General features: G+C 38.4%; 1 protein-coding gene across 3 annotated transcripts in view; it reads left to right on the top strand.

Annotated features, from left to right (window-relative positions):
* PLEKHH2 (pleckstrin homology, MyTH4 and FERM domain containing H2) overlaps positions 1-18376 on the top strand; it is a 123044-nt gene that overhangs the window by 99157 nt on the left and 5511 nt on the right. For all 3 annotated transcript variants that reach the window (XM_057558079.1, XM_057558080.1, XM_007190100.3), the window contains 7 exons: positions 329-426; positions 1829-2006; positions 2919-3074; positions 4927-5024; positions 11048-11189; positions 16288-16433; positions 17504-17633. In XM_057558079.1, the coding sequence (XP_057414062.1) occupies positions 329-426; positions 1829-2006; positions 2919-3074; positions 4927-5024; positions 11048-11189; positions 16288-16433; positions 17504-17633 (948 nt within the window). The remainder of the gene's footprint in view (positions 1-328; positions 427-1828; positions 2007-2918; positions 3075-4926; positions 5025-11047; positions 11190-16287; positions 16434-17503; positions 17634-18376) is intronic.

Here is an 18376-nt window from a genome sequence, read left to right as displayed (position 1 = left end):
ATAAATGAACAAAAAGCAACAGTTTCCCTAATCTTTGGGTGTGATATCAAAAAGGACTACCATATCATGTCTTTTGGTACCTCAGTTGTAGACAACAATGTATACAACTAGATGGATTATGGTTCTGACCCAATATGAAGCTTTTGTTTTTATGTATTATAAACGCTCTAAGCAGATAATGTATATATGGAAAAAGCAAAAACACTGTGGGGTCAAATAAGACTGTCATCATCCCTTTGCTCTCACAGCCTCTGTCAGTCACACTCGCCCTGACTTGGATCTCTGACGACCACATGGTGTCTGACCTGTGATGCTTCTCTTTGCCCAGGGCTGGCAGCTCTTAGCGCTCTGTGTTGGGCTCTTCCTTCCCCATCACCCTTTCCTGTGGCTCCTCAGGCTCCACCTAAAGAGGAATGCAGATTCCAGGTATGCAGAATTCTAGCCAGCTAAACCATTTATGTGGCCTCTGAGTGGTCTACAATAAATCAAAGTTATTTAGTAACCTGCCAGGTACATTTGTGGAAGAATGTGTGAAACAAATGTTGGTACAGGAAGCCTTTGGTTATCACTTATGTGGAGCTGGGAAAATATTTCCTTTGTTATGTTAAATCTCTTATGGAAGATTACAGTAAAAGCTTGAAAAACTGACAAAGAATATTTTAAGTGAAAAGTCTATGTACATTTCAAGTGTGAATGTCTTATCATTAGTGGGTGTTCATTCAATAAAAGCAACTATTTTGTTTCCTTATTTTTCCTATTACTATTTGCTTCACATTGAATTCTTTTATGTAGAAGACTTCTCTGATGGTCTTCCCACCTTTTATAATTGTATGTATTTGAATTACTTCAGAATTTTTACTCCTTTGAAAAGGGCTCGTAAAATTCAGCTGTCAGGGTGGCTTTCTTACAGTGGGACCCAGGGCACCCAACCAAGGGTTATCAGGATCATTTTGTCCAAGAGGTTCATATTAGGTATATTAGGTTGTTTAAATAGACTCTGGGATTCAAACAAACAAACAAATGATGAATCAAAAAACAACTTGGAAGCAGTAGGAAAATATACTCCAGCTCATAATATGTTTTGGAGACTCTGTCCTCAAGGTCATGTGATTTCAATTGCAGTCACTGAGGACCCCCTACCCCTGCCAGACAAAGGTGACATTTTAAAGTCTACCTAGAAGGCACTGGAATAAAAATTTATTTAGAGATGTTATCAACCTGATTTTATAAACAGAATAAAAATTATGTATAACAAATGAGGGCAAATAAGATCTCTATCCAGCTTTTACTGGATTTATTTACTCCAGCGGTTTTGTTTAATGTTTAACATTTTTAAAGAAGTGCATGTTTTGTAAAAAAGGAAAATATATTTTTATTTTTGTTTGAAGATATTTTCTTACCTTGCTTAGCAGGAATGGCATTAACCTCTATGTTCTTCAAAAGAGAACTCCCCTCATCATGCACTTCTTAAGTTATCCTGCACTAGTCTTTATACAGTTATTTTCTTTATATTTGTTAATATAATCACTGTATATTGACCATAAAATGTCTGGTAATTTTAAATTTATTTTGTGACTATAATAATACAATAACAATGAAGATTGTTTTGTGGGGAAGTCTGGTTTAGTCAGTGGCAAAAGTAAAGACACTAGAATTTGAGAAAAGTGACAGCAGTTAATATCACTCAAAAAGAAAAATTACTGTCAACATTAGCATAATACATTATAATATTGTACACCAAGGAAAGCTTTCTTAATGGTTTCATATATATAAAAGGTTGTCTTAATTAAATTTGTTCTTAGGCTTTATCTTAAGTTTTGTATTATAGGACAGAATTTGGAAAATATGCCATTTATTGCCAGCGATGTGTAGAAAGAACGCAACAGAATGGAGATCGAGAAGCAAGACCCTCAAGAATGGAAATTCTTTCCACCCTTCTTCGAAACCCGTATCATCATTCTTTGCCCTTCAGTATCCCCGTACACTTCATGAACGGGATATATCAGGTAGATTAGACTTTCTACCCAATGAAAACATGCTTAGTCTAGAATTCTAAGTGCACTCTGTGGAATTGGGAAGTGAGACTGTCTCCCTATTTCTGTCAGCTCCTGGCAGTGATAAATATGCAAATGTATTAGACCTTCTGTCAGGACAGCTGAGTTGTGAAACAGTTTTGCTAAAAAGGATTCACACTAAAATATCCATAATTGAACCAAATAAGGGAGGAGTTTCACTACCATTATAATTCCGATGGAGAAAAACAAAAAGGTTGAGGCCTTTCCCCACCTGGGTACCGGCTAGGTGAGGAAATAATTACTAACATGTGGGACATGTACAGGTTTAGTCTCTTTAAAGTCTCCAGATCTCAGGAATTATCTGGGAAAACTGTCCAAGCCCTCCCAACTCAGATCTAAATGCTTGCTTATTAACTCAAGCAAACATGTTCCAAAGCTAGCAATTAGTCTTTGTAGCTCTAAGCCTTTTATCACGGAATTCAGATACTTAACTGCATATTAAAGAAACAAAAATTAAATGCTTAAAAATGTTCATTTGTTTGTGTATTCCTTGTTTATTTTTTTCCCTTTGCTTAAAGATTACATATTGTACTGTAGTTCTTGGTTTGCTTCTAATGGGCAGGCATAATAGCTCTGCAAGATGTTTGCAGCTGTCAAATGATCTTTCTATTTTGAATTCATGTCTGTTGGCCGAAGCCAAGATTTCTGAATTCTTACATCAAACTAATGACTAAGATGACATTAAATTTCTCTAGCGGAGCTTTGAAAAAAAAGTGAAAACACCTAGATAAATATATGTTATCATTAATCATGAATCAAGATTGCCCTGTTTCCCCACTGAAATCTAAGTTTGAAATGTGTGTACCTTTTTATTAAGAGAACGGCTTTGTTATTTCTGTTTAGGTAGTTGGATTTGATGCATCCACCACAGTGGAAGAATTTTTGAATACTCTGAACCAGGATACAGGGATGAGGAGGCCAGCACAGTCTGGATTTGCATTGTTCACAGATGATCCTTCTGGCAGGGATTTAGAGCATTGTCTTCAAGGAAACATCAAGGTAAAACGAACTCCTTTTAAGGAGGCAGACCCAGAAAACAGCAAAGAAGCTGCTCTGCTATTTGCAAAAAGTTTAGCTCAAGAATTTTCCAAAAATTTAAGCAATCTATTTTCATAATAAAAAAAAATATTGCAGGACTTTGTTGAAGCTGTAGAATTCTTAGTACAATCTGCACACACACATACTCCATGTTAAAGAGAGGAAGAGGATTAATAATAGTAATAATACCCTAAATATTAGGGTAAAAAGAGTGGAGGTGTAGAAGGTCTAATAAAATGGCTTTCCATTTTATTCATTCACTCAGCAGTATTCATGGAACTATTTGTTGTGTTCCAGGAGCTGGTCCAGACCCTGTGGGTAATATAAAGAAGGTCGAGAAATTGTCCCTGCACACAGTGAACTTCTAATTTGCTTAGGAAAGAGTAGCCTTATACACTGATAACCTTAAATCTGAAAGTGATAAATATATTAAGAGTGAGGTGAGCATTCTACAAAGGGAGAGATTAAGTTCAGATTGGAAATTAAGGAAGAGCTCAACTGGTCTTTGAGGGATTGGTAGAATACGGACCTGTGGAAATAAAGAAGAGATTCCAGACATAAGGAAAATCATGAGCAAAGACAGAGAATTGGAAGATTCTTTAAAAATGTTTTCTAGGTCATAGTAAAATAACTGTAATAAAGTTTCCATCTAGCGATGGCAACAATTAAAAATATAGAATATAGAACCATAAGGAACCTTAGAGAAATAACGCACTTATTTTGCAAATGAGGAAACTGAAGCCCAGAGTGAAAAATGATTTATGGCAAATCAAACAGCTAGAACCAGGTCTGGACCCTCTTACTTGATGTGGTCCTTCATTGCTCTTGGGAATAAGTACCTTGTTATGGAGTAAAGGTATTTCTATGATTTGGAGATTAAAGAATTGGGGCAAAGCAAGGGACACACCCATGAGTTTAGAACATACGAAGTATCAGTACTTTCATCTAACTCCCAAAAGCCTAGCTCCACTTGCAAAACGATCTGTTGGGTCTCCATGGGGTTCCACAGACTATGTTAAAGCTCATACTTAGTTCCTTAGGAGTACTGGTCAGAAGATAGGATTTCCACCTCACTCCACCCAACCCCTGCCTTATTTCTTCAGCTGCATTTTGAGACATCTAGATAAATGAATGTCTTTTTCTTCTCAGCTCCAAGTATATCCTGTTTAGATCAGCAATTCCGAATGTAAATTTTTGAGACAGACATTCCTTGAGCACTGTTAATAATTAGTCAAGAAGATAAGCTGGTATTTTTGGTTGACTTGAGCTGAGTAAATATTAGGGGCTTTGGTGAATAACTGCTTACCCCATAATTCTGAAAACTGTTATTTATAATTCTCAAATGACCAGTTTTTTAAAAAAACACAACATTTATTTGGTTCCTGAAGAATTTTTGTTCTTTCCCAATCAAAAATCTTAACATTAGAGTTCACATTTCTTTGGTATAACTTCAGTTATTCCAATCTTTATAAACTCAGAAGGTGGAAAGTTGCTTCTTCAGTGACTAAATCATGAAAAATTCCTGGAATCTTCTTGTTTCCAGTCTCATGCAGTCCTTCATTAAGATTCCTTTTTGAGTAAAAAATTCATGGCCATAGTCCAAAGTTAATGTGTGTCCAAAAGGATAACAGGACCAAAGAGTGATTTATAATTAAATTCTAAACTCAGAGCTTCAGGAGCTTAAAACAGAAAGCATCTGTCCATTTGGTTTGATCACATTAATTGAAAAATTTCAGTCTATAGACATGCTTGTCTTCAAAAAATACCCAATGTGAAAAATATTATGAATCTCCATTTTCCACTTCCCTTCTAGATTTGTGACATTATCTCTAAATGGGAACAGGCTTCCAAAGAACAGCAGCCTGGGAAATGGGAAGGTACGAGAACTGTTCGTCTCACTTATAAAAACAGGTGTGTAATGCCATCGCCAAGTGCCAAAGTGGGAGTATACATCTATGTTCAAATCATGCACCTACAATTTAGTTTCCTATTGAATAGCCTTAAAAGTTATATTTATTTATATGTTTTCTTATAAATGGTAACTGTTTCTGTAGGAAGAGGAAGAAACTGTCACATAAATTTTTTTCTCTAATTCTAGTTTGTTAATGTCATGAATAATTATATTTTATAAAAATATGCACTTGGACAAAGATTAGAAGAAAACTATAGGAAAATAGAGCTGCTCTCTTAGGGTAGTTGATATAATTTTTCACTTTCAAAATTTCCTTTAACACAATTATTACATTTTTTCATAAGACTGAATACTCAAATACCCTACTACAGATCGGTAGTAAGAAATATTTGTTTACCCAAGTCTTTTAGAAGTGATATATTCATATCCATTCATTCTTATTCTTTCATATTCTCTCTTCCTCTGTATTTATTGAGCTTCAACTATAAGCCCGGCACTTAGCTAGGTGCTCTGGATAAAATGATAATAAAAACAGACACAATCCCTGATCTTTTGGAATTTACAGGCTAGTGAGGAAGACGGTTGCTAATTTTACAATGACTCTAATGAGTATATAATAACATATTAAGTTCTCTGAAAGAAAAGAGCATGGTTCTGTGAGAGCACATGACAAGAATCCTGACCTAGTCTGGAGACTTCGGGAGGCTTCTTTAAGGAAATGATGGTTATGCCCACGTCAGAAGGGCGCTGAGAGTGGAAATGGATAGAAAAGGATGTTCAAAGCCTGTAGTCGGAGGCTGCGCAGTGTTTCAGGAACTGGGAAAAAGCTGGTGGGGCTGGAGCACTCACTTTCTCAACTGATACAATTTTAAAAGGCTTTGGCAAATGGTCAGAAACCAAGTTTTCTTTCTTTTTTTTTTTTAATATCTTCTTTTCTTCCATGTATTAGTAGAAGGTGGTATTTAATAAAGAGTGTTCACTGACCAGGTTATATTAACTGCACAACAACAGCAAAAAAATAAAAAAAGTATTTTCTTGTTTTATTTGACTCTTATATCCCATAAAATAAGGAATCTAAAATATCAGACCAAGAGCCTGGTAGAATTATTGGTGAAGTTTTGACTTCTTTCAGAAGCCTACTTTTGGAATATGTTCATAGATCTGAAATTGGGATATGAGAAGTAAGGGTACTATATAACATAAAGAATGTAACAGCCTTTGATCCAGTTCAGGATTTCTTTTTCTGATACTTTATCCCACAGAAATACCCACATAAGTGGGCAAGAATATTCCAGTATTCTTTATAACAGTGAAAAATAAGTGTTGCAGGGGGGACTTAAGTTTATCAATAGGGGAACAGTTAAATAAATGTTGTGCATTCATATTGTGGATTCCTCTTACACACTCAGACACTAAAGGGTCACCACTGTTTGAACAGACTCCTTTGATCTGAATAAATGGTGGTTTTGAGCCACTAGAGCTTCTCTGTTCAGGGGTTCATGAGCTGAGGTGATTCGCAGGAGTTCTGGGTAACGAGGAGGTAACTGTCAAGCTTTGGTATCTAAGGTTTTAAAATCTCATATTCGTAGAGATAAGCAGGATTACTTAGATACTAGAAATCTAATAGGCTGTACTCCCAGAGGAACCTGTCTCCACTGATGGCAGTCTTCATCTGTGGCCCTTTGGTGACTGGCAAGAACAGCAGCTGGAAGACGTGGACCTTCCAGATGATTATTTTAGTTTTGTGATCGCTGGAGCAGTGGTTCTCAAAGTGTGGGCCCTGGATCTGCAGCTTCAGTATCACATGGAAACACGTTGAAATGCAAGTTATTTGGCCCCATATCAGACCTACTGAGTCAGAATGTCTGGGGATAAGGCCCAGGAGTCTGTTTTAACAACTCTTCAGGTGATTCTTACTCATGCTAAGTTTTGAGAAGCACTGGTCCAGAGGTCCATATTGCTGCCTGTGTCTTTTGTGGAAGGAAGCCAGCTCCTGGACCTGACCTGCCATATATCTTTATGTGGAAGAGGTTCAGGAATTCTCATTTGGTTTTCTTGGCACTAAATGGAATTACGTCCATGTCTAAGACTATTCCTAACACTGCATAGCTTATGAATGCTGAATACATACTGATTTTGACTGTGATGGCCACAGTTGGAACCAAAATTAAATGGATGAAATGGAGAAAAATGGTCTGAAAGACATAAGAATACTGTGCCAAGTCTAGCAAACACCACCAGGAAGGACAAAGACAGTCACGAATAACACAACACCTTGTTAACAACAACAACAAAGCTTTATGACAATATCTTTGACATCAGAAAAAAAGCAACTCGATCATAACGTTTAATTTTTAACAGAAGTCTGAAATGGCTGGATAGCCACAGCTATGAGAAAGTACTGTTTCTAAATGTGGTCGTGATTTGCACATGTGTAAAATAGCTTAGACAATGAGCCCTAATTTCCAGTGACACAGTTAGGAGGGGAGCTGGCTGTGACCTATCATGCAGCTGCGGACTTGATTCTTCATCTGTCAGGCAGCATTGTAATAAGCAAAACTAAAGCACCAACTCTCTTTATCACGGAATTTTTGCTTATATTTAGTAAGTTATGGAATTTTAATTACTTAGATTTAGGGGTTAAGGATCTAATTAATAGGTTTTGAACTTGTTCTCATAGAAAACCATTTGGTAACTAACGTTTAAATTCTATTCATATTTAAGCCACTTATTTAATTTGGTTTCTTACTGTCTATTTGAAATTGCAAAATCAAAGCGTGTTTTTAACAAAACAAAACTGGCAAGGGTCTTTCTCTACAGAGAACAACTCTTCCTTCTCCCCTCTTTGAAACGAAAGATTATTTTCAATAATTCTTTGTTATTGTTTTCTGGAACATAGTTTAACATTCGCATCTCTGCCACCTTTAGCTGACTGTAAGAGCACCTATATATCCATTGGATCCTAAGCCAAGAAGCCTCTTAACAGGTCACCTAGTTTATCCCATTTCTTCCAGCTGTGTTCACACCAAAAAAAAAAAATTCTAGTATGAAGAGACTCTTGTGATTCTAAAGACCTCTAGAGAAGACTCATCATCATAATAATAGTAATAATAATAACTACCACCAATATTTATTGAGCACTTACTACATGCCAGGCCCTATGCTGAGCTGTTTATATGCATCATCTCATTTAATCCTAACAACACCTCGAGGTAGGTGTTATCATTAATCTCCATCTTACAGATGAGGAAACTGAAGCTTTAGAGAGGTAACTCATTTACCCAAGGCTACAGAAGGGATTTTTCAGGGTTTTTTGGCAAATAGTTTCCATATTTAACAATTCTCACCACCATTCATTTATCCATTCATGCCGTAAACATTTGTCCAGTGTCTGCCTGTGCCAGGCCTTGTTGAAGCCCTAGAGATTCAAAGGTGAATAGAATTTTCCTACCCTCTAGAAATCTTACAGTTTATAGGGAGAGACAGACATGAATTCTTAGCAATGTGATTAATGCTGTAACAGTGACAGTATAGCAGAGTAGTGAAGAACATGGGCTCTGGAGAGAAACTGCCGGGTTAGAATCCTGGCTCCCCCACTCACTCTGTGACCTTGAACAAGTCACTCACCATCTCTGTGCCTCAGGTCCCTCTACGTGAAGTGGAGATGAAAACAGTACCTACCTTTAGGGTTGCCTGAGGGACTAAATGTTGGCAAATGTAAAGCACTTGGATCAGAGCCTAACACATAGTAGATACCCCAGCGATATTCGCTCTTATTGTGAATATAGCATGTCCATTTACAGGCTGTTGTGGGAACAGAGAGGAAGGCTTCCAGAGTGGTGACTTCTGAGCACAGGACTTGTAGTAGCCATAGAGGCCGGAGGAGAACAGGGAAGGGGCGTCACAATTGCAGATTTCGTAGTGTTATCAGCAGACCGTGGTGGACAGGGGAAGGAAGGAAGGTAAATGGAGAGTGAAGGCAGGCTGCTTCCTCAGTAAGTTTACGTGATGATGAGAAAGGCAACAGTAGGAAATAAATGCTCTGAGGACTGAAATATGGAGCCGGTTGGAGGCGAGCAAAAGGATTACCCGGCAGTGCCGAGAGCTCTGCTGAACTTGGAGCAGTGTGTTTGCTGATACTGGTCCACATAGTGGCGTGATTTCCATCCCACAGTGTTCAGCTTCCTGGATGTCAAGTGACGAGGTGGGCATTTGGGAATGCCCCTGCCTTCCAACGTGTGCCCTCCCTGCTGTGACAGAAGCCCCTTTCTCTGCGTCAGGCCCCTTTAGGATTGGAGAGCAGCTGGAAGCTGGTCATATTGGGAGAGACTCAGATCATGTAACCCCGGCACCTTTCCTGTTCAAGATCTGTGGATTTGATTTTCTGACTTCTTGATCATTTTTGTGACTCTTGAGTTCCTCCCCACATTCTCTCGAAATCCCTATATAGCTGTTGGAGCCCAAACTGTTCCATTAGGGGCTTGAGCATGTGATTCCTACAGGTTGTGTTCCTATATGTGTGTCTGGAATTGTTTTTCTCTTTTGTGCCTATAGTGCTTCATTTTCCCTTCCCAGGTGCAGTCTTACTGGCATGCCAGAAATGATAGAAAATGCACTTTAGCTCTTCTTGCCTGTAGCCATTTGAACTACAGGATCTTTTTTCCCTCCTAGCTGTATTACTAATTCAAACTTTTACTAAGAACCTTCCAGTGGTTAACACTTAGCTAAAAAAAAACCTAGGGCATTATAGTGATGAATAAGACATAGTTCTTAACTTCAAGTGGAGAAAATAAGCTAAGTACAAAAACGTTCACATGCCAGAAAGGGAGGGCTTTCATCTTAAACTTTATTCTCTTTATTTTATATCCCTTTGCTAACACCATTTTCGATTTAGGATCTATTTCTATTGCCCAGCCATATTCTCCTACCAGTTAACAATTTGCCATCATGCAGTCACAGATAATTATTTTATCAAGAAACCACTCTGAATGATGGCCCAGGCCAGTGATTCTTAAGCTGGCGTGAACGGAAAGAATAATCAGAATGATGGGGAGGAAGAGCTTTTCAAAGTACACCCCCCGTGCTTCCCCCAAGATTCTGACCTGCTGCCCTCTCATTCCTTGCTATTTGAGGTAATTACCATGAAAGATTCCGTAACTGATGATAGGGTGTCCTCTCCCTATCATCAAGTGGATAGGGGAAAAAAGGCTGGAAATCCAGTTATAGCTAATTGAGCACACACTTAACAAATGCCAGATCTAAATCTGTTTTCCTGCCGCTGTGTTGTCATGACAATATTAAGGTATGTCACGGTGCTGCTTACCCACCCCACTGTCACAGCATTTACAGCGTGTACAGTGCTCTGTGCCTGCCCTGCAGCCTGGAATCAGAGCCCCAGAAACCTCACATACAAAGAAACAGCACAGTGGTTAAACACAGAGGGTCACTGAATTGAGGAAGACCTAGGCGAACAAAAGTCACGTCATGTTTCAACAAGTAATAATGATAACATGTAAACTATTTTTGAGATCCTAAGGCTGTTTATCAGAATGTGGCAAAAAAAGTCAAAACATTTAAATGTGCAAATATTATCTTTTAGATTCCCAGAGAAAACTGCCCCACTTGACCATTCGATGTTGATTTTGAATTGAAACCTTCATTTTCTATTCCCTGGTGTGTCCAAGGTGTTTAGGAAAGATCATGGATGTTTTGAAAACTGGGTTTATACAGCCCACTGGTGTCTGAGGTCCTTCCTCAGTAACACCTAAGGTATTAAGGTATTTCAGGGCATAAAGGTAGTATTGAAGCATCCATCAGCCTCAACTTCAAAGCAGTTTTTCCTCAGTTTGCTGATAAACATTATAAAGAATAGAAATAGAGGTCATTAACAGATAGTAATGGTCTAAGTTTGTATCACTGAGAACTATTGTTAGAGCAACCCCATATCAGTCCTCTGGATTTCTCTTTACTTTTTTCCTTTGTAAGTATATCATTTAATGAAAAATTTCCTCTTTTTTTACAGACTGTATTTCTCAATGCAAGCTCGTGGAGAGACTGATAGAGAAAAGCTGCTGTTAATGTATCAGACAAATGATCAAATAGTAAATGGACTTTTTCCTCTGAACAGGGACCTGGCATTAGAAATGGCAGCTCTTTTAGCTCAGGTAACTTCCATGTTATATAGAGCGATGTTTTGTAATGATAAAATACTAATTTCTCCACTGAATTAAATGTAGTAAAACAATATACCTTTCGTAATTCTTTAAATTCATTTTGCTGTGATTAACACCTTAAAAATTACAGGCATTGTAATTGCAGCCTGACTCCCATTGCTGACAATTGCGGTGATGTAGAATGAGACAATATTCCCTAAAGGGAATCTAGTTTCTTAATCTCTTGAAAATATCCCACTAGGCTTTGCATTTAATAAAGGAGTTTGAGTGTCGAGCTGTGGGGTTGCGGTTGCCATGCTAAAATCGTTCAGTAATCAAATAGGATCAGTCTTCTAAAAAGCTAAAGCACTTTCTTTTATTTACCTATTGTATCAATGAAGTTCAGTTGGCTGTAAACCACACACGCATGCAAATCAATAATGACAGTTAAAATGGAAGTGTTATTTGTCTCTCATATGGAGAGTGTTGGGGCCCAGGGCAGCGTGCCCCCAAATATGCCTCAGTGGCATATTGATTATTTTTAATTAAAGTTACTTGAGAAACAGCTGGTGAAAAAAATGATATATATTTAAAAAAACACTCTGACCTCCCTCTTTTCCCCTAAAAGCAGGAAATAAATCTCCCATGTGAAAGTATCCTCCCTCTCTACCAGGAGGATAAAAAGCATCCTTGTCAACAGAGTTAGGGAATTCAAGGCTAAGAAAGCTGTATAAACAAACTTTGTTGCTTCTTCACTAATCTGCTATCCCAAGCACAAACCCCTTTGTTTTGTTAAATCTTCATAAATAATTGTTTCTTTGTCTAAAAATGATGTATAAACAGCCTGCTTTGGTCATTTCAGGGGTCCCATTTCTATGAGACCTCTGTGCGTTCAATTGGTTTTTTTTCTCCTGTTAATCTGTCTTGTGTCAGTTTAATTATTAGACCAGCTAGAAGAACTCTAGAGGGGTACGGTGGGGGGCGGGGGGAATCTGCCCCTCCTGGCGAGAGATAGGCATGCTGGTGCCTCTACAGGCATTAGGGGCATGCGCTTTATCCTGCCCTCCGTTCTGCTGTCATCTTCACGGTCCTGGAGGTCTGCCAGAGCTCTAGCCATTACATCAGTGTTCCAGGCATCATAATGGAGGAAGGACTGAAGAAGGGCATGCCCTCCTGCTTTTGAGAAACTTCCCAGCAGTTACACAGAACGCTTCTATTTATGTTTCTCTGTCAAAACTTAAGTCACACAACCTTGCCAACCTACAAGAGAGACTGGAGAATGTGATCTTAGCTGGGCAGCAATGAGCCCAGCTAAATTCAAGGTTTTTATTATTCAGAAAGAAGGAGAGAATGGTCATAAGAGACAAGCCACAGTCTCTACCCCATCTGGGTCTTTGCACAGGTTAATTAAGGGAAAATGATGTGTCATTGGCTTAGATTCCCCAGGGTTTTCAGTCTTCTCACTCTACGTACCATCCCAGGACATTTTACTCATTCTCTTATCTACCATCTGTGCTGATGATTCCCAAATCTTTTCTCTCCAGCTCATATTTCTTTCACGGGCTCCTTAAATTCAACATATCAGGAACTAATCATCTTCCCTTCTTTTCCTTCACATTTTGCATATTCACTGCCTCCATTCAGTCCGCCAAGCAAGCTTCAAATCCAGGAATCATCACTGACTCTGCCCTCCCTGTCTCCCTTTCCCCCAGTTAAAATGTGCCCTGCGCATTTTAACTCTGTTCCCTCCTCTCCATGCTGACCACCATTGCTATGGTTCAGACCATCATCACATCCTGCCTGCTCTCCTGCATCAGGCTTCTAACTAATGTGTTTTTCTCTGGTCTGGTCCCACACACACTTCTATCCTCCATGCAGAATCTAGAGAGATTGTTCCAATTACCTATTGCTACATAGCAAATGACTCCAAGACTTGGCTCAAAAGAACAATTTGGGCAGAGATGTATAAGGGCAGCTTGTCTCTGCTTCATATGACATCAGCTGGCATAGCTTGTAGACTGGTTGTGACTCTATAGCTGAGGGCTGGAATCATCTGAAGGCTCATTCACTCACACGTCTTGTGGCTAATGCCAGCTCTTACTTGGAACTTCTGCTGGGGAATGTCAGCCGGAAGACCTACTCGTGGCCTCTTAAAGTGGTTGCTTGTGCTCCTCACAGAATGGTGGTGGGGTGGCAAGAGCTGTCCCAGAAGAGACAAGATGTGGAAGCTGCCATTTTCTAAGGTCTGGGCCTAGAAACTGCCATGGTGGTTTGTCAGGCAGCAGTAATATACAGTGACTGGAATGGAGATACAGCAAAAATGTGAATCTAGCTGTGTCATTCTCTTTACATGGAGGGACTGTCATGATCTAAACTCTGCCTGCCTCTCCAGCCTTATCTTTTAATACTCTCTACCTTGAACTTTATGGTCCTGAGTTGTATGTGATTCACTTCTTCTTGCCTCTTAAACTTTACTTGTCTCCTCTGCTTGGAACACCTCTACTCCCATGCCTCTACCTGTTAACTTCAGCTTATCCTTTAATTTTCATCTTAGGGGTCACTCATTCCAGGAAAACCTTCTTGAATTCTGCCTGGGTGGGTTAAATGTTCCTCCTGGGGTTTCTGTAATGCCCTGCACGTATCTATTACTGTCCTGACCCCAGTGGTTTATTTTTAGTTATTTGTTTCTGCTTTATACCACTGACTGGGGCCTTCCTGAGAGCAAGGGCTCTCTCTGTTCATCTTTGTATCTAGCACAGTGCCTTACACACAGTCCATTCTCCATAAATGTTCTTGGATGAATGACTAGTTGATAATTTAGTTTACTTTCATAACAATTTTATGGTCATCCAGACTTTAAAGCGTTTAGTGCTACACTGAGTGTTCCCTTTTTGCAAGTGATAAAAAGCTGAAGAAATGAGAACTAGGTCACATTTTTTCTTGGTGATAGGATTAGGAATGATTTCCTATCACCTGCCATTCTAGGCTTTGGTTCTCTAAAGGCACAGATGCTCTGTTAAAATCACTCTTATTTTTGCTAAAATTTAAGTTCATCTTCTTACTTTTTAATTTTGTGGGGAAAGCTTCTCCAAGAAAAATTATCATATCCTTTGGAGATACACACTTCTAATATTTTTTAGATGAATTTTCGGAAGGGGTAGAAAGGTAAAACCATACACCTAGAAAATTCTGAGCATATTACTAACTAAAAAGTATAATTTCTCCATCTACAAAAAGAAAATTAAATAATACCTCTGGTCTCTTCCTCAGAGTAGTTTTTGTGAAGATAAATGAAATATGCCAAGGAAATCTGAGCTCTGTAGAAGAAAATAGTTATTTCTGTTGTAGATTTGCTTATCTGTAGGTCCTTGTTGATATTCTCTGTCTTAATCAGGAAATTCTTGGAGCTGATGTTCTGATTGCTGTACATGGTGTCTGGTAAGGGGTCATGTTGATGTGAGGCATATTGGGGATTATCTGAGTTGATTCTCCAAACATTTGGAGTTGATTCTCCAAACATTTGGAGTTGATTCTCCAAACATTTATTGTGCTCATTCTGTGCCACACAGTATGCCAGGAGCCAGAGAGGGAGACCCTGAGCTTGAATATCCCACTACAGGGTTCCCTACCAGCCAAGCTTGCCTTAAATGGCCTCTATGTTTGTAACTATTGTTTGTCCAACTGCCATATCCTTAGAGGTTAAATCCTGGTCTAAGGGTTCACAGCTAGCTGTGCTGAGTACTGCCTGGTGATAGGTGGGGACAATGAAAAGCTTGCTCTGGGGGAAGGATTTCGATGTATTTGAAGAGCAGATGGACAACTTTTATTTGGTGTGAGGAAATTAAGATGATACCTGACTAGATAGGAGATGCGGGTGAAAAAACTGAACAGCAAAGCCAAGCCAAGAAACCATCAAGTAAGGGACCAGGTCAAGGAAACTAGAAAGTCATAAGAATAGGCTGTAAGGGCAAAGCTCAGCTGAGGAATTTAGACAGTAGCTGGTCAGATTAAGAACTAGATAAGGGAAGTCACAGGGGTCAGAATCTCAGAGGCTGGTTGTGCTAACAGCTTACTTGGAGGCAGAGGGCCCTTTTGAGATGGAGACCCAGGGCTTTCTGTAAGACCATCCCAGTCTTGATGGAACCCTCCATCTGCTTGCTGGGGAGTACTCTAGGTAAGGATGTGGATGTTCAGTATGTCCCCCACCCCATCTCACTTGTTGAGCCCTCTTTGGTACCCTATACAAAGCATTTAACACAGATTATCACAAGTATTTATTTGTTCTTCAGTCTCCCCTACTAGACAGTAAACTCTTTGAGGATAGGAACTATGTTCAACTTTTTTCTTTCTCATATAAATTAGCACAGTGCCCCGCATATAACAGGGACTCAGTGTAGATTTGGGTGAATGAATGGGTGGGAGAGTAGATGGAGAAATGGATGGGTGAGTGGTTGGATGGGTTGGTAGAGGATGGCATCTGTGTAGCCTGTTAATGGAAGTAAGGATTGAACATTGTTTCATTCAGGGGAAAGGGGGAATGAAGGGCTTGATTTCCAGAAATGACAGAATAATAGATTGAGGGGATGAATACAGTAACATTTATGGAGAAAATCTAGGAAGAAAGTAATGAGAAAATAGTACTTGCTCCCATGATGTTCGGTAGAGATCCTGAAAAAGTCCAAGTAATACTTTTTAAAGATTTTTCATAGCTTTATAACTTTGTAATTTTTTACTTCTAACTTCTATTTTGCCTTACTATTATCAACCAAAATGGTACCTTAAAAATGAAAAATTATCTGGTGCTGTTACAGGCAATGGTAGAGTAAGTGACCTTTAGCAAATACTACCAGATATTAACCTAGAGTGATTAATGGAGAAATGAAACTGGAATGTTTAAATTATAGATTTTTTTCATAATTAGACTTCAAATGAAATTTAAATTTAAATAATAGTATTTATATATGATTATAAATTCCATAATCACACAATCATGACAAATAGATTTATATATTGTATGTTATAAAAAATGTTTAGAAAAAAAAAGCGAATTTTCTTTCTTAAAATTCTTTTTTAATATCCTGTATTTTCTCTTTTTTGGGTTTCCACTTAGGTGGAGATTGGAGATTTTGAAAGACCTTTTTCTACTCCAGCAGGGCATGTTACTAATCATTGCAAAGCAAATCAGACTATAAAACAACTCATAGAGAAATTTTATCCTAAAAGGTATAGAGATGACTCTTCTGAAGAACAGTTAAGGTAAAGAACTATTTGTAACTCTTGAAAAGGCAGATGCACACTAGTTTCTCAGTGACATTTTTCTGTTCAAATTTTAAAGATGAAAAAAATTGTACATAACAATTTTCTCAGGATTTTTAAAATACTGTTGAATACCAAGAGGTTATAGTTCTTTTTATTTAAGATGTGCCTAGAAACTGTAGTATCTAGATTTAAACTTTTTTTAATGAGAAAAAAATCTACCTTAATTTAGAAGATCTACTTTTCATTTGACCTTATTCATTCTTGTCCAAATTAATCGTGCTAATAAAGAAAAGGAAAAAATTGGCTAATAAGGTGTTTAATTTTATGAAGTGTTTACCCCAAAATTTTTATCTCTTAGGGTATTCCATTATAAACAAATTGGAATAAAAATAAACTATCTTCTTATGCAAGATTTTTTTATTATAATATAAAATTTTAATTAAACTGAACTAATTTGGAGTTTTGATTTTTGAGACCATATAAAGAAAAGCTGTAGATTCAAAATAGAGGCAAATCCAATTCACCATGAATTTTTCCAAAACAGAAACATTTGAGATCAGTCTGTTGTCTGTATAGAATAAGTGGTTGCCTTCGTGCTTTTGTTTAAGAGGTTTCCCCTGCAGCCAGCATCTCTCCAAACCAGGAGTGGTAGCACCTAAAATTCCACTGTTGGGGATTCATTCTTCAGTCTTGACTTCTTGTACTTTTCTTTAAAAATGAAAGTTATTCCCATGAGAAATTACCTTTTTAACTAATTTATGCGAAGGTTCGATGTTAGCTTATCAGATTTTAAAATTTTACCTAAAGGGGGTGGGGAGCGGGGAACTTAGGTCATACATACTGAGAGCACTAACCGTACGAGAATTTGGTGGAAGGAATGCTACAAAAAGGACAAGGGGTAGACAGTGGTGAGATGGGACTCACAAAACAACAGCTTCACCTAGGTTGTGAGTATGTCTCCCAGTGGTGCTTAGGATCGGCTCAAGGAGAGCTTTATCTTGGGAGGATGATACACTATTTATGTGCTTTTGTTTTGTGTTTTTGTTTTTGTTCTTTTCTTTTTTTAGGCAGCTTTGCCAGCGACTGTCAACCAGATGGATGGCCCTCCGGGGACACAGTGCTGCTGATTGTGTGCGAATCTACTTGACAGTAGCCAGGAAGTGGCCATTCTTTGGTGCCAAATTGTTTCTTGCAAAAGTAAGAAAGAATGGGGGGCTATTCAGTTCAGTAAAATATAAAGTGATAACCTGAGTAACCCCAGGTTTAGTACATTTGGCTTTTTAAAAGAACATAAGGACATTTCCAACAATTTAAAGAAAACCATGAAGGGACACTAAGGAAAGGGCAGGAAAGCCATCAGCGTCTCTGTCTTTTCCCTTCCGTTCCACTTCCCCGTACCGTAAATCATTTCTTACACTCAGTAGGCTTAATCGTTAGACCGAAGACAACAGCTGAACTCTGCTTTCTTCTCTTTATTCATTCATCCATTCACTCATTTACTCTCTCACTCGTTTGCTCATTCATTTAGTATTTATGAATTCTGTTTGCCAAACTTTGAGCTAAGCTCTAGGGATACATAAGCCCATGGTTTCAGGTAGATTGTACTCACACTTCCAGGAACTCACGACCAGTATTGCAATAGGTCTGGAAACAACTACTGTGTGGAGAATATGGTTAAGGGTGACATGAACAGAGTGATGCAGGAACACTGAAGAAGGAGAGATGAAACCTGCTGGGGGTTAGATTAAGAGGCCTGTCCAAATGCACACGTTAATAAATGGCAGATCTGGGTCTCAAACCCAGGTCTGCTAATTCACTCCTCTTTCCATTATACCACACTGCCTGCTCCCCAGGTGAGATTTTAAATAATAAGATGTTGTGTTATTGCAAATGCTGCATTGCATTTACACTGAAAAATATTTCTGTAATTTTGCTTAGCG

This window comes from Balaenoptera acutorostrata, chromosome 12 (genome assembly GCF_949987535.1).
Source record: "Balaenoptera acutorostrata chromosome 12, mBalAcu1.1, whole genome shotgun sequence".
Classification (NCBI taxonomy): domain Eukaryota; kingdom Metazoa; phylum Chordata; class Mammalia; order Artiodactyla; family Balaenopteridae; genus Balaenoptera; species Balaenoptera acutorostrata.
The sequence above is the reverse complement of the archived record's forward strand: the minus strand, read 5'-3'. Positions and strand labels throughout refer to the sequence as shown.